General features: G+C 41.2%; 2 protein-coding genes across 2 annotated transcripts in view; both read left to right on the forward strand.

Annotated features, from left to right (window-relative positions):
* LOC148816094 (centrosome-associated protein 350) overlaps positions 1–4,143 on the forward strand; it is a 47,396-nt gene extending 43,253 nt beyond the window's left edge. Inside the window, exons 13-16 of the mRNA XM_088940698.1 lie at positions 158–433; positions 1,569–1,706; positions 3,245–3,370; positions 3,961–4,143. Coding sequence (XP_088796824.1) covers positions 158–433; positions 1,569–1,706; positions 3,245–3,370; positions 3,961–4,143 — 723 coding nt within the window. The remainder of the gene's footprint in view (positions 1–157; positions 434–1,568; positions 1,707–3,244; positions 3,371–3,960) is intronic.
* Positions 4,144–6,301: 2,158 nt separating this feature from the next.
* Positions 6,302–16,468, forward strand: part of qsox2 (quiescin Q6 sulfhydryl oxidase 2) — a 36,131-nt gene continuing 25,964 nt past the window's right edge. Inside the window, exon 1 of the mRNA XM_088940761.1 lies at positions 6,302–6,591. Within this exon, the coding sequence (XP_088796887.1) occupies positions 6,318–6,591 (274 nt within the window). The 5' untranslated portion in view covers positions 6,302–6,317. The remainder of the gene's footprint in view (positions 6,592–16,468) is intronic.

A 16,468-nucleotide genomic window follows, 5' to 3' on the forward strand; every position in this document is an offset into this window, starting at 1 on the left:
TGGCAGGTAATTCTCCATTACTTTCTAGGGAATGTGGTTTAGACAAGAACCTGTATCTTGTCTCCAACAACCATTGTATTAGATAAAACTTTGACTAGAAGGAGTAAACTTCAGAAGCAGGTAGATCAAAAATAATCAAAGTATATTCACCCTCCAGGGGAGCATCGTGCTTGGTAAGACCGAGGAGAATCAGAAGAGAATAAACCAGCTGTGCTTCAGGGACGTCTGGTCTTGTGCGATATCCCCAGAGCCTGTATTGGAGAGTAGCGTCCCACCCCACAGCCCTGAGATTGTGCTCAGTTTGGTGGGGGCTGCTGTGGAACAGCTGTGGAATCACAGAGAGGGTCCGGGACTCAAGAAGTACCAAGTGCCTGACATGGGCAAAGTGCCACCCCATCTGGTGAACGAGGAAAGCCGCAGAGCCTACAGACAGGTATGTGTGCTACCCCTCGAGACTGACAACGAAAAGCAATTTCACAGACGTATAACCAAATAAATCCATGTGATATACTGTAGGTTTTAAGTGTACAGTATGCTTCAATTATGAATGCCCCACACTTTCCAAGACTTACAAACCTTAATTTTAACAGAACATCCCTTGATTTGAATTCTATGCTTTTAACTTATCTATTCTAGCATTTTGTTTACCCTTTTTATCACTTCCCCATATTGTCTAGTAAATGTAAATAACATGTCAACGTAAACACCTTCTTTATAAGTAGCCTCTTCTGGCTGAGCATTTTCCATTTTGTATTTATAGTTTGCTTTTACTGTACTACCCTGCACTTGTCTACATTAAACATCATCTGCCCGGTGCTTACCCAGGCAGCTAATCCTCCTAATTTGGTATCATCTGCATACTTGACTAGTTTACTAACTATTCTAGAAAATAGATCATTGACATAATCTAAGAGCTGTAGTAGTTGTAGTATAGATCCCTGTGGTACTCCACTAGTTGCATAACTCCAATTTGAATGCCCATCACCTGCAATTTGAGAATTAATCTCTTATGGGGAACTTGATCAAATACCTTCTGAAAATCTAAATACACCATATCTTATGCCGTATGTGTATTTATTACTGTTGTTGCTTGTTCAGAGAACTCGAGCATGCTGGTTAGGCAAGACCTACAGTACCTTTTATAAATCCTTGCTAGCTATTTCCTTAGGATAACATTTCCATATAGGGTGATCCTCTAGTTTAGTTCTTATAATCATTTCCATTAACTTTCAGAAGTCAGCTTTTTTAATCTATAATCACATGGTTCAGTTTTCACACTCTTTTTATGAAAGGGCACTATATTAGCAATTCTCCAGTCCCTAGGCTCTAATCCTGTCTTAAACAACTGTTGGAAGAGTTGCATGAATGGTCCCTCATTTCCTTGAGTACAATTGGTAAGATACCACCAGACCCAGAGAATTTATTCGTCTTGAGTGCATCTAGTACCTGAAACACTTTTACGTCTTCTGTGGAGGATGATTGAACTAGTATGCAGATGATACCAAATTGAAGTTCCCCAGGCATCTCTGATCAGTACAACAAGACCGTAAACAAGTCTCTCTTTTCAGGTCATATTCGATCTCACCTCGGACTTATTCCACAGTGCCTTTAAAAGTGACCAGGTACCCAGTAATCCATTTCCTGGGAAAGGAGGCTCTCCATTCTCGGCAGTCCTGTACGCCAAGACTTCCCTCTCAGATATCAAGGTAATATTAAAGGAAAATAACTCTTCCGTCCATTTTCCATCCGCTTCTTCCACTTCAGGGTCGGAGGGGACCCGGCAAGTATCAGGCACAGGGCAGGGTCCACCTTGGACAGGACGCCAGTGTGACTGTCACGGTTCCGCGCGGGCTCGTGCCCTCGCCACTCCACCCCACTGGTTTGTCCCGCAACACCTGGGCGTAAACCCGGGTCTCCGGCATAACGCAGCAGGGAACCAGCCGAGTGAGCCAAAGGAGACCTCTCTCCCTCAGCCCAGGCAATGACGTCACCATGCCCAAACTAGCTCCGCTACACCAGTCTATCGCAGGGCATACACACACAAACACACACACACACTCACACACAGAGCCAGTTTTTCCCAGAAGGCATTTACCCTACCAGTATGTCTTTGGGAGGAAACCCCCTCAAACACAAATAGAATATACAAACTCCACACAGACAACACCCCAGGTCAGGAATTGAACCCAGAGCCCCCGCGCTGTGAGGCACCAATGCTAACTACTGCACCACTGTGCCGCCAGGAAAATATCCTTCAGGCCTTCAAGGGAAAATCATTCACTACTTGATGGAGTCAAGGCATTTATGAATAAAACAGTGTAAAAATAATGGTGACGCTGAGTGGGAGGTGATTTAATACATTGACTAAAAATTGTATTTTGCCGCCTTATGTTGAGGTTGAGTAGTTTCATGTGAGTACAAAGCCATTCTTTTACAAGTAGCCATGTCTTAGAGATGAACATTCAGTTATTTAGTGTAAAAATTGGCCTGGATATTAATCTTGTATCTTCCCTTCTGAAAAGGGTTGAAGTTTGTATCGTTGATTACCATCAAATCATTGAAGAGCAGTCATACAATTTCCTGGGTCAAATCTCTTGAACTGGAAGGCCAAGACTATTTTTTTATATAAAATAAATTAAAAGACAAAAACACCTGTCTTTCCATACACAACAAACAAGCCATCAGGTCTCTTGTGAAGCTTATTCTTTTTCTTTAGAGCACCTACACTATAGTTAAGTATTCCAGGACGAGCTGTGTTGGCAGATTTTTCAGTATCACAAATTCTCATACATTTTGGTTGTAAAATAGTGATGTGTCCCAGAATGTTTGCTTTCAAACACATATTTCATTTGTTTTGTACCATCAACATCACTGGCAGCAGGCAAATGCTATTTCATGAGATCAGCAGCTCATTCTGAAATGTTTTTCTTTGTCTGCTAAGACAACTGAGAACCAAATGCAGGCAGCAATGTCTCGATACTGCTGAACAATGCAAAAGAAACTTGCCTTTATTTCAAAAATCAATAAAGCATTAATGCAACTCAACCAATGGGTTTCCAGTTCATTCATCTGCAGCAATGCCATGAAACCACAACCTTCATTGCTGTGTTGATCCTGTACAGTATATTACATATTATTATTTAATTGCAACATTCTGCAGTGTGCTTGAATCACAGGTGGACCAGAGCTCTGGAGTATCTGAGCAATTTCTTGGATTATAGGGGAATTGTCTCGTCTCTCTCAGGGCTTCATCCAGAGTGAGGTGCAGAGGCAGCTGAACCTGGGGCGTAGTGAACATAAGATGAAGAGGCTCTTGCAGACAGGCTCCACGTATGGGAAGGTACAGAGGGACATAGTGGATTGCATTCTGGTAAGCAGGAAAGGGCAGGATATCTGGTGAAAAGCTGGTTCGCAACATGTGTACAATGTGCTGCAGTGTGAAAGACTGCTTCAGTGAGCTTGTCCAGCAGCGAGACTGGGTGTTTGTTTTAATGTAAGCTTCTCCTTCTAGGCCAGAAATTAATGTTCAAAGGCCTCCTCTATTACAGTGAATTAATTTAGCATTCTTCCTGTTTGTACTGTATAACAAGCATAACACAGTCTTCTCTGTGCTTTGTAAAGAAATGTATGGAATTTCAATGCAGACTGAGTGGCAGACAAATGCGCTTGAAGTTGTCCATCTTCCAGCAGATGTAAGGAGAAAAAAAGAGTATAGTTTTGCTTCCAGCTGCGTAATTTGGAATGTCACTGGAAAACACCGAGCCCCTTTCTGTGTCATTTGGGTTTGCTTTCTGTGGTGCAAAAAGATTTCAGTTATAGAAGTGGAAGATTGTTCCCAAGCTGAGGTCTTTAGAGAAAATGGGGTTGAGTTCCGTTCACAAGGGGTTGTTCAGAGGAAAGGAGGGCAGAAATTGAAAGGATGCTTGTCCTCACTTCTCCCACATCTGACTGCTGCCCCAGATACAGGAGCTGCGAGAGGAGGAGCCAGAGTGGCTGGACTACAGCTCGGACGAGCTCAGCGTGAAGATGAAACTGACGGAACAAATATTCGACTTACTCCTCCAGGATACCATCCACATACTTGACCACATCTACACAGGTCCCCTTGGTGTCACCTCACCAGAACCCTTTCAACCAGAATAAACACATCTTTCTGTCCTGTCAGTGAAAACACATTATACATAAAACACTTTTCTCATGTGTTGATGTATATGTTCCGGTGGCTTAGCCTTTGTTTGCCTAGTGAGTGGGAGATTTTGATATTTTAAATTGACACAACTTCAGATTGCCTGTGAGACTTGCGATCATGTACCAGATTTTAAAATAAATAACATTTACATGTTATAATGGATTTTTTAATAAAAAGAAGGCAACTGAATCAGGTAAAAATGTGAAGATTTTGCTGTCTGCTAAGATTGTAAGAAAGAGGCATTGCTTATTATATCAGGGAGTGAAAATTATGTTTGTATTTTTACAGGTTATTTTTGTGAGTGGAATACTATAATTCTTTAACAATTAGTAGTGTAAAATTAAGACCTATCCCTATACCTGCTAATATTTCACAGCATCTTTCAAGTCTTCCATGTTTCTGAATTGTTCCCTGAATTGTCTGACAATCTATATTGTTCATATAATAATAGCCACCTCAGGCAAATTTTATATGTTTGTACCAACGTATGCACTATTTCTTCACTAAGTAAAATGATGCATACATATTTTTCAACTTTACGGCTTATTTAAAACCTGAGAAATCCCACTGAAGACTTTAAAGAGTAAGCAGAGTTGCAGTAAATGCTGGCAAAATGTGTACTGAAATATGTGGATTGCATAAGTATTCAGACCCATGAGCTCAATATTTGGTGACCTTTGCCAGCAATTACAACCTCACGTCTTTTTGGGCAAGTCTCAACCAGCGTTGCACATTGGTTTGGTGCAAGTTCAGAACATAAAAACAATAAATTTTGCAAATCAGAAGAGGCCCCTTTTCTCCTCTAACTTGTATTGCTGTAGTTCTCAGGGTACCATTCCTAACCACATTCCTCCTTACCCTGCTCTCCAGTTTGATGGACAGTCTGATCTAAGCACTGTCTGTGTGCCTTCTTGATGATAATGATAACTACACCATGCTAAAGGAAATATTATAAATATTGTAAAAGTGAAACACTAGAATTGGTGATTAAAAAAGCATGTGCAACAACTATGTGCATTTCGGTACAGCTGAATGTGGGATTTGATTTAACAAGACAGCGTGGCCATCTCCTTATGTAACACTGAGTCTGTGTTCATTTCACGTAGAGCTAATGTAGTGTGACTGCACTGTATTATGGGACACTGGAACAGCTGTAACACTGTAACAGCTGTTAAGAGGCTACATGCCTTAATTGTGAAAGCAATAATGCATCTCTACAGCGGCAGCTACTGTAATACCCGCGTAGCATTCAGCAATGGGTCAGCAAGAGCACTCATCGGTGTATACTGTAGTTGGTGAGCTGTACTGGGGTCAGGGGTAGTCCACTGTTGACGAGCCTCACAATAATTCTGAGCCCCATAACTATGTTCAATTGAAATTGCTCCTCCGTCAGTTTCTGTTTCATATCTGTTTATAATGAGATTGTTGTCTAAAAAGTGATATGATAAAAAATACACGTCATAGGTGGAATTGAAGTGTATTTTGCAGTGGAACCATTTTTTGAAAAACGGGTTGTCTCCATCATCTCGTATATATTAATATATATGTGTGTTAGTTATCAGAAAGCCGGTTTGTCCAAGAATTGGAATGAATATACATAATGGCTGCAAAACAAGACGTTAAAAGATTTAGACAATTTTAAAATTAATCGATTTACTGTACTCTCAGCCTAAGACATCACTTAAGCTACCTATTCAGAGATTAAATTAACTGATCATTTAGAATCTTTTACGTGTGCACTTTTCTGCTTTTTTGTTAAATGTATGACTGTACACTGTAATTTCTATTTTGAGAATGTATTAAATTATATTTTTTTAATAAAGTTTGCTGTGTTTTACACAAGGGTGAAGATCTTTTGCTATCTTCTTGTCTCGGGAATTGGGAATCTGAAAATGCAACATCATTCCCTCGCCTTCACTGTCTTTAGTTTTAATCATTTCATTTGGACGTTCCCGCGACGTAACTCATTGGCCGCTGTTGCGTGCGGTCGCTCGCCTGTTCACGTCGTCCTGCGTGCCGCCTGCGTTGCTAAGCAGGCCGTTGCCATGGCTGTTTCCTGGGGAGTTTGAGGCCGCCCACGTCCAGCTCCGCCTCCTTCGCGGTTTCGTTCCTGTCTGTCAGAGGCGACATGGCGACTTGTGTCTCCGGCAGCTGTTCCGCACTTCGCTTACCGGCTTGGCTCGTCGCTGTTATAAGCTTTCTGGGTGCGTGTATCCTATGTCGGGCCCAGGCCACTCGGCTGTACTCGGCTGGGGACCCGCTCACCATCCTCGCCAGCGACAGTCTGAAGGAGACCTTGCACAACTCCTCTACAGCCTGGCTGGTGGAATTCTACTCGTCGTGGTGCGGGCATTGTATCCAGTACTCTCCGACCTGGAAAGCGCTGGCCGGGGACGTGAAAGGTACCGTGCACATTCTCCGATCAGCCAGTCTTCTTCGATATTCGTTGGCTTTACAGTCCAGTTTTGTCTTGTGAAGACCCGGTGGTGCGAATACGATTGCAGCGCTCTCAGAAGCGCAGGGCTGTGACAGTTCCCTGCGAGTTCGTGTTTACAAGCACGCTGCTCCACAGCGAAAACTTGAGCCACTCAGCCTTGTTTTTAAGAATTCTGTTCACCCCGTTACCTGAATCGACATTGTTTAACTTAAAGTAGGCAGTCGAACAGTAAAACCGTGTCTTTCGACACTAATGTTACCGATTCCGCTTCTGTAGTCTGAACAGAGTGGTATTTGTTTCATAGTTCATTTCAATTCAATTAATTTCAGTAGAAGCGCCTTTGAGTTTTCAGTACGTGCAGAACATTTGAATCCACCCAGGACGTCTTCCAGAGTTCTTAGAGATGGTCAAAATCATTAAAGAGTGTATTGAATAAGCATTTAGAGCCATGAACTCAATCTTTAGTGGAAACACCTGTGGCAGCACATACTGTAGTAGCAGATCTTTTCAGGTAAGGCTCTGTCAGCTTAGCCTGGTATACTTCGTGCTTGTTCTGGGCAGATCTCCTCGAACACTCTCAAGATGATTGGGGATCACTTCAGTCTTTCAACAGATTTTCGATAGGGTTCAGGTGAGGACTGTCACCGGAACATTCGTTTTCTTGTTCTTGAGCCACTCCAGTGTCGCTTTGGGTCTGAAAGCTGAATATTTAGACCAGTTTTAGGTCTTCAGCAGGTTATCCTTGAGGATTGGCCTGTACTTTGCTCTTCCATCCATTTTCCCCTTTTGTCTTGGCAAGCTTCTCAGTCTCTGCTGATGAAAATAACGCTGCCATTGTGCTTGATCGTAGGGATGGTTTTGGCAGGGTTATTTGCTGTATTGTCTGCACTCGATGCACCCTTTTGCATTTAGACCAAAATGTTCCAGTTTTGTCATGTCTGACCACAACACAAATTTTGCTGTCTGTTGGCGCTATGGCTTGAATATGTTTAGGAAGTGTTTCTGAGCATTATCCCCTGTTATTTGTGCAATAATAATGTATTCCTGTCCCCTTAATGAATTTCTCCACAGCTGAAAGTGGCTGAAATTGCCCAACTCTGGAAAATGCCTTGCTGAATCAGTCAGATTTTTCCATTTTTAGGCCTGTTTCAACGTTGCCGTTTGTAGCGAAACTACTGGAATGCGCAGTAGCATCTTAACTGGTTACATATTTAAAGTCTTAATTTCTTATTTGGCACCTTTCACTGCCAGGTGAAAGTTGTTACTGACCTTCTCATTGCTGCAGATGCTTGCTTTCCCACCATTATCATACTGTTAGACCTTTTAAGCAGCCTTTGATCCTCTAAAACGTAACATTCTGGTTTATCGACTGGAGCGCTGTACAGGTTTAAGGGTCATGTTGTTGTTGTTTCTGTCTTATTTTTCTGACAGACAATTTGTTAGCTTTGGCGATTTTAAATCAGATCCTAACCCTGTCTTCTCTGGTGTACCCCAGGGCTCAATCCTCGGCCTTTCCCTTTTAAGTATTGGTATGTTGTCATTAGGCCAGGCTATAAGAAAATAAGGTGTCAGCTTGCAATGTTACGCTGCTGATAATCGCCTCAAAACGTACCCGGTTTCAGTGGCCTTCAGTGCATAATCTGTCTTTTAAGCTTACAGTTATACGGGGTTTTATTGTATTTTTTTTTCACTGTATTTTTAAACTGTAAAGGAACAAGTAAAGGTTTATTCTGTGCTGAAAAGAGAAGAAAAGAAACACAACGTTTCAGCTGTGGAACCTGGTGTCATCCAAACATACTATGTGTTTTATTTATGTAAAGTGCCTTGAGAGTGCTCTTTATTGAAAGTAACTATATAAGAATAACACTGATTGAATGTTTTATTACAAACTCCATGCAGGAGTTGAGATGGGTTTTTTTTTCAATAATGGTATCCTTTTCTGTGTCTAATGGAGAGGAAGCTGGGGTATGCGAAAAGACAAATTCCTAATGCAAGAAATTGTATATGGCTAATCGAGTGATCTTATCTTACCTTCTTTTAGCCACTCTGTCATACAGTATAGGCTTGCTTTGGGACATTTTCTCCCATCTCAGCCACTGAACTCTGTAGCTTTTTCAAAGAGACTGCTGACCTCGTAGTGGCTTCTCTGACCATCTTCCCTCCTTTCCTGGTGGTCAGTTTGGAGGGATCCTGACCTAGGCAGTGTCTGGAGAGAACGACACAACTCCCACTTCTTCAGGATCGAAGAAGCCAAGCTCCAAGGGATATTCACTGTCGGTGATTTTTTTTCCTTCTCTCGAACTGCTTTTCTATATCCTGGAGCTTGTTTGAAAGCTCCTTTGTCTTTATGGTTTGAATCTTTGCTTGAAATTCCCTACCTGACTGAAAGACCTTGCAGAGACAGGTGGCATTATTCAGAAAACACGTGAACCACTATTTTTCAACACAGAAAGACGCCACTTGACTAATGTGGACTAGTTTATATATGTTTTACAGATATAAACTTTAAAGTATCATGAAAGCCAACTTTAAAGCCACAAAATGGGAAAACGTAATACTTTTGCAAGGCATTGTATGCAATTTAAATTCTGTACGTCAAATGTCCTGCATGTGATTAGGACTCCGTTCACTGGATGTTTTTATTTTTTTATGATGTTGTTTGCTGTTTTTGAAGACTTTGAACTATGAATATTTTTAAAGACTATTCTCGTCACCTTTACAGGCATGTCTGTTGTAAAAAATACCCTTGACTCTAGTACGTATTTAGTTCCCATTGGAAAGCACTGATTGTGAAAGATATCAGCTGAGTCATTTCATGTATCTTCAGAAGGGACCCTGATGTGTACCTGCCTTTCCACTCCTGGCTGTCTATATTTGTACAGCTCTTAATCCGCCTGTTGATTTAAATGCAGAGCGTCTGTGAGCACAGCTGTGTGTGGCTGAGCTCTACCAGCCGCTGTCTATATTGGTGCCTTCAGTTCCTCAGGGCCTCACATTCAGTGTGAGCGCCACGTGGCTTTGTAAACAGAAAAATACGTAGTGTGGTTTAGTTTCAAAGGGTGCACTTTCACAGGAGATAAACTTGTTTCCGTGCTCTTCAGTCAGTGATGGGGGTAATTTAGATGACTGTGTTTTTAATAGTGAAAATAGTCATATAAGCTGTCTTTTTGCATTTTTACATTTTGCAAAAGGTGTATTTAAATGTTTTCTTCTCTGCCTCACGCTTTTGTTGTTTACCCTGATTGAAGTTAAGATAAGATTTATTGTCCCCTGAGGGAAATTTTTTGTGGACACATAGTACTTCTGTACATTTAAAGATAATGCACACACCCCCCCCCCCCCAAAAAAAAGAAGGAAAAACCATTTCACATCACTCTGTTGCACATGTATAACACATAACAACAGGTAACATTTATAACACATTACAAGACATACTGCACACAAGTGGATTGTAAAGGTCAAAAATTGTGTTTATCCTTGCCGTTTGCATTGACAGCTTTAATGGGTAGTGGAATGTTTGTATCTGTTTGACTTACATTTGGGAACCCTAAAACGTTTGCCAGAAGGAAGAAGTTGGTGTTCAGAATGGAGGATGTGGGAAGGATCTGATATCATTTTGAAGTTAAGGATATATGCTTCAGAGCAACTGCTTCATAGAATAATTCACTGTATTAACAAGGCACAAACAGCTTACTTATTGTTTGACCGTCAGTTGGTTGATGAGTGTTTGAACTGGAATCAATTTAAAGGACTGTCAGTGAACTTTTCGAGTGAGTTTAGCACATAGCTGAATCCAGATGTGTAAAGTTTTCATTTAGGTAGGCATCGCCATGCTTGCAATTAAGCCGTTGTTGTGGTTTTTACCACAAGGCACTTTCCTAAAGGATGTTGAAGAATCCTTTCTTGAAAAGTTCACTTCTTTGCATTGTCCAATGATAATATGAATCAAATGAGACAAAGGCAATTAAACCGTTTATTTGCCTCTTTAAATAGTAAGTGTACGGTAGGGTTTTGTCCAATTAGCTATTTTTCTGGGAGGTTTTAAGACGGCTATAGTTGTTTAGGAAAGGCCCCTGATGAGAAGAGGCCATTTCGTCCATCAAGTTCATCTGCTTCCTCTTTCTCTAAAGTCCCATAGGCGGAACTGACCGATCTTGAAATAAATCCCCAAGTATGAAATCAGCCCTCACCTGAATGTCTTCATGGGAGGAAGGAAGAAACACAGAGAAATGGGAAGAAAAGTCTTCTCCCCACGGACAGGGACCCTAGCCTGGATTGACACTGTGGCCCATGGTAGTGGTCACCAGCATGCTGCTATGCCACTGTTTTGTGCATTCAGACACTGATAGGGGCCGTAGGTACATTAAATTCTCCCTCTAAGCCTTGGTGGGACTTCTCTCCACCACAACCAGTTTGTGGGGGCTGCACATTGGTGGTGGTGGAGGGGAGTCCCCATTACCTGTAAAGCGCTTTGAGTGGAGTGTCCAGAAAAGTGCTATATAAGTGTAAGGAATTGTTATCATAATAATTATTATTATTCAATTTTTAAACTATATGAAAGTATTGATGAAGCTACAGAGACTCACAACACACTTTTATCCTTCCTGTCATTCCATAAAATCGAAATGCCGGTAAGCTTTTTTGGGATCAGGCCAGTTGGCCAGCCTCATTCATGACACAGCAACACATGAGGAACATTGGCAGCGGAAGGAACGAGTAAAGGTTTGTGCCATGTGGAAAAGAGAAGAAAGGAAACGCAACGTTTCGGCTGTGGAGCCTTCTTCAGGCCCTCCTTTCTTCTCTTTTCAGCCTGGAATAAACCTTTACTTGTTCATTTGCAGCCTACGCCTGCTGACGCAGCTCCCTACTTGAACTACTGTTGACAGGGGAATGTGTGAAGACATGCTGCCATATTAGCCAGCAGCCATATCACTCTGCAACTCACAACTGGCAGCCCACTGCAGCTCAGCAGGTGTGAGCCTGGTCAGTACCTGGATGGGAGACCTCCTGGGAAAAACTAAGGTTGCTGCTGGAAGAGGTGTTAGTGGGGCCAGCAGGGGGCGCTCACCCTGCGGTCCATGTGGGTCCTAATGCCTAAATACTAAACAGGCAGTGTAGATTTATGGTACTTGTCTGCCAGGGAATGTAGGAGGTGCAAACAATGATAAGACCTATTTCTGGAAGTGTCTGGTATTCAATTTATAGTGTATGCACTGTGAATCCAGTTTTTTACGACAGTTAACCTAATTATGTTATGACCTGATTGTGATTTAGCACAATATTCTTGGCAGACAGAAGCTCATAAATAACACAAGTGGAAACTCTTATTACTGTACTTAACATGTTAAAGCTGATGGACCTAAATATGACAAGTACTAAATTCAAATGAAAATATCCAAACATTTGATTGTTTACATTTAAGTGCAGTATCCATGAGTAGTAGCATACTTAAAAGCTCATTTAAATTGTTGTTTTTCTTTTGCTAGAAGATAATTCACTGGTCCCTCCATACCTTGAGAAGCTAAGACATTTCATAATGACCCTTTCCTTGTTTTTGCTGGAATTATTAGTCTCGTCAGACTTTATGAAAGAAATTAGAACAGAAAGAGTTGTGTGTTTGGAAGAGATTGCAAGTTTGAGCAACTCTGAAAAATGCCTGACATGACGCACAACATGTCTCCATGTGCTAAATCTGTTGAGTGTGTTAAGGGTGCCAACCCCTGATACAGGCCTTAAATGTCGGCGAGCTTCTTATAAAACAAGCATTGGAACTCTTTTGTCCTCTGTGTATTGATATGATGAAATGACCATCCTTTTTATAGCAGTTGCACAGACAATGTAGTTAACAGAACAACATACAGTATGTAAAATCATTATTCTGCTTCATACTGTATTTGTCCTCAACAGGGCTGTTCAGCAAGAGTTCGGCTGTAAACGTCATAGGCTAGTCGCAAGTGTGATCAAAACTAGAAGCAATGCAAGCCGTGTGACTGTGGCTCATGCTTTGAACAAGGTTACAGATGCAGTCTCGTGGTATTCTGTCCTGTTCCTCTCCTATAGCCTGGGCAGGCTTGTATCGGTTCACTGGTCCTTCAGCCCTAGGTACATCAGCAGCATCCCAGCCCATCTCTCAAGTGTTTGACCTTGAGTCAAATTCAGCATGTAGCATTGTTATCAGTCAGAGAGCTTTACAGGTAATGGGGTCTCCCCTCCACCACCATCAGTGTGTAGCCCCCACCTGGATGATGCGACGGCAGCCATAGTGCGCCAGTACACTCCCCACACACCAGCCACATCAGTGGGGAGGAGAAATAAATATTAGAACATTCAATTATTCATTCAATTATTCATATCCCGACAGAAGAAAATTCTTTTTTTTGGTTTTATAAAAAAAAATGTTTTAGTCTTTAGATTCAACTTCTGCAGCTAAACCCTGTGGAGTTTTCACCAGCAGACAGCAAGACTTAATTTGCTTTTTAAAGCCATTGAATGTTTTCTGAGCCACAGAGCCAGTTGCTCTGTACTGTATGTGGAGTGGTATGAAGGCAGGAAAAAATCATTTTAGTCCCTTTTTTATGTTCATATCAAGGATCATATTTCGTATCTAGGATCAAAAAACAACCTTAAGGCCCATAACAATTCTGAAAGCCCTTGGCGTTAACCAGGTTAAGAGTATTGTAGAATCTGCTGTACGTCCATAAACAATGTCTCTTAGCATCCAAAAATGCTTACTTATCATTATCCCTATTTAGTGTGGAAACTGCCACAGTAAAATAAGCCTTTCAGAATAACGTTTTTTTTTTTATCAAAGGGGACTGTTGTTCATTTGTATTAAGTTTGTATAGCAAATACTGATTAAATTCGGTTTAGTTTTGGATGTGCTTGTGGTTTTTCAAACATTCAGTGAAAGCCAAAGCCAGTTACTTGCCTTAGATTTTTAATGCCTTTATGGGTGTTACTTTGAGCTAGTTATTCTGAGAAGAAACCATCCTTTCTGATGCCTGAAAATGTTTTTGGAGCAGCAGTAGAGTTAGCACAACTGTTTCCTTATGCTGACTTAACCTGTGGCATCAATAAATAGCTTCAATGCATTAAAAACTGTCTAATCTTAAAGTGCTCCTCAAATCTGCACAGGTGGTAAATCGGTTGTTGTATTACGGGTAGTGCAGTGTAAGTACATCATAATAAGGAGAGTTTTTAGGTTACTGTTATTAATGTTGGCTTGTCATTCTTTTACATATTAAAGCTTTATTGTATTGATTTTTCATGAGTAAAAGACTGAGTAAAAGAAATAATTGTTATGTTTCCACATGGATTCAGTCTTTTACAGAATTCCTCTTGGCCTCAGTGCTGTAGTTCAGGACAGACTTTTAATGTGTTGAATTACCTCTTGGGGAAATGGTGACATTGTTATTTCATATGGGCCTACAGAAAGGCATCCATAAAGAATTGTCTGTGTCATAAACAGAATGAACATCCGCTTGGCTATAAATAGAAAAATAGATACAAACCAAAACTTGGGTAAGTGTGTAAAATACAATATTTCTACATGAGGATTCCATTAAGTGAAAACTGCAGGACGGATCAGAATTGAGTTTTGAAATGTGTGATGGATGTCAACATAAAGAATACTAGCTGGAATACAGTGCCAGCCTGCAGCAGTTGGCATTCTCTCAGAGAGTGCAGCTATGCTTTCCTGAAGCTCTGCTGTCCACACACTGCTGAAAACATTCCTGTCAGATCAGTCACATATTTGAAGAATCACAAGATGGGAAGCCACCTGCGTTACACCTGGTGTAATAAGAACTTTAAACACACTGAGGTCATATTAGTTATCCAATGCATGCCGATGGTGTTTAAGTTGTGGGCTTTTGTAATGGTTGCTTTAACTGTTTTATTGCATATAGGCATATTTGGCAAGAATCCCATAAGAAGACAACTGTAGCAGGTCAGGATGAAAGTGTGACAGGGCAGAGAATTGAGGAGAGCCAAGAGGATCTGTGACTTTGATCTGCCTGTATCCCACTTTTCCACTGTACCAGCATTATTTATGTCTTCAGATTATGGATAATGTCCGATACAGAGAAATATGCTATGCCTTTTAAATCTTTAGCCTCTTATTTTTACTGTCTCCATCATTGGTTGTGTGTCCCCAGTGTCAATTCATTTGATGATAGTCTCCCATTTTACAGCACCGGTCACAAAACCAGGTGCACGGGTTTTGTAACATTTCTAAATGTTTCTTCATTTTCAGATACGATCTTTTGTTGTTAGAACAGCTTTCATTATGGTCCAATTAATTCGTTTTTTTCCCCGTTTACAAATAGTAGTAACACATCAGCAGCTTGAGTTTTGCTGATGAAGTTTGTGCTCTAAATGTGGTCTACAATTTATTTTAGTCTGATTTGTTTAGGAATAATATATTATTCTGCGTACTGTTCAAAATGTATTTACACAGTGAAGACACCCAAGATAAAGATGTTATTGTACAATATAATGTGGAAAAGAAGGAGTATCATGGTTTCATAAACACAGACTTGTTAAACTGTGCAGGTTTTCGTAATTGTACGTTGTTGAGTAAATAAATTCAGCAAAGACAGAAGCACACAGTGGATGTCTCAGCTCGGCGCAGTGTTCTAGTGTCAAGATCGTCTCTCAGTTGTTCATTTATATAGGAGCAGCTGTTAAAAGGCTGCCTTGTGAGGAGTCACCTCCCATCTGCTGCATTCTCAATGGGAGGCAGTGAGGCCTCATTGTCTGTCCATGCCCTGGCTCACATTTCCATCACAGAGCCCGTTCTCATTGTTTGCCTGCGGAGAAACGAAGAGACAGACAGGTGGGAGGCAGGAATGACACAGTTCCCGAAAAACCGTGCCCTCCACCCCACACCCTTTTTGTTCCCAAGTTTGTCCTAGACGGAGAAGAAGACCACCCTCGCTCATTGTCCTCTCCTGAAAGCCCGTCCATCTGTTCCCCCGCATGCTTGCAGTGGGCTGGGTGGCTGGCCAAGGAGGCCAGTGAGAATTCATCACAGTGTTCAGCCTTCTTCTACTTCTAGCAGGGAGTTCTCACTGTTTGTCCTCATGTGGTGGAATGAGAAGCTCCATGTCCATTCTGACTTGAATTCTGTTTTTCTTACCTGGCTTACCAAGGAAGTAAATTCACCAAGTGTCCACTTACAGGGTCTGCTGAGATGGTACTGATTTATATCTGAAGGTAGCTGGAGCCATTGAAGAAAACCACCAAGGGTAGCAGTCTCTCACGTGGGATTTGAACCCTGTCCTAACCACCCATCCACACTGCTGCTGAAGGGCTTACCTCAGCCATTCTTCATTGTGTGAACTTGTGTGTTATTTCCATGTCCTGTTCTCTAAACCACAAAATAATATTTAGGTAGAGTTATTAAGTTCTATTTTTTTTTACAGCCACTGACCCGTGTTTTGAAATAAACCGATATCTCTTTCAGAAAGAATGATTTGGATCTGTACTATGATTTCATCAGACATCCTACTATATGATGGAATAATGTCACTCACTATAATATTTCAATGGAAGGCATATTGAAGGCCTATCTGTCCTTTTGCAAGGGGACTGAGCTGCATTATCTGTTTTATTGTGGTCCTTGAACTCCATAACTGAATATCAACTCCATTGTGTTAAATCATAAAATGTCAAGACTTCGAAAAAAATTGTGCCTTGAACCTCTGTTTGTAACGAACGTCATAATATTAAGTTGCCTCTCATCCAGTGTACAAACTAACAGTGCTGTGGGATATAAAGAAAATTCAGAAACTGCCTTCTCAAACAGACCTATTTGCAACATTCTGAAGTACATCACCGTT

Source organism: Atractosteus spatula, chromosome 23, assembly GCF_055471065.1.
Source record: "Atractosteus spatula isolate fAtrSpa1 chromosome 23, fAtrSpa1.hap1, whole genome shotgun sequence".
Taxonomy (NCBI): domain Eukaryota; kingdom Metazoa; phylum Chordata; class Actinopteri; order Semionotiformes; family Lepisosteidae; genus Atractosteus; species Atractosteus spatula.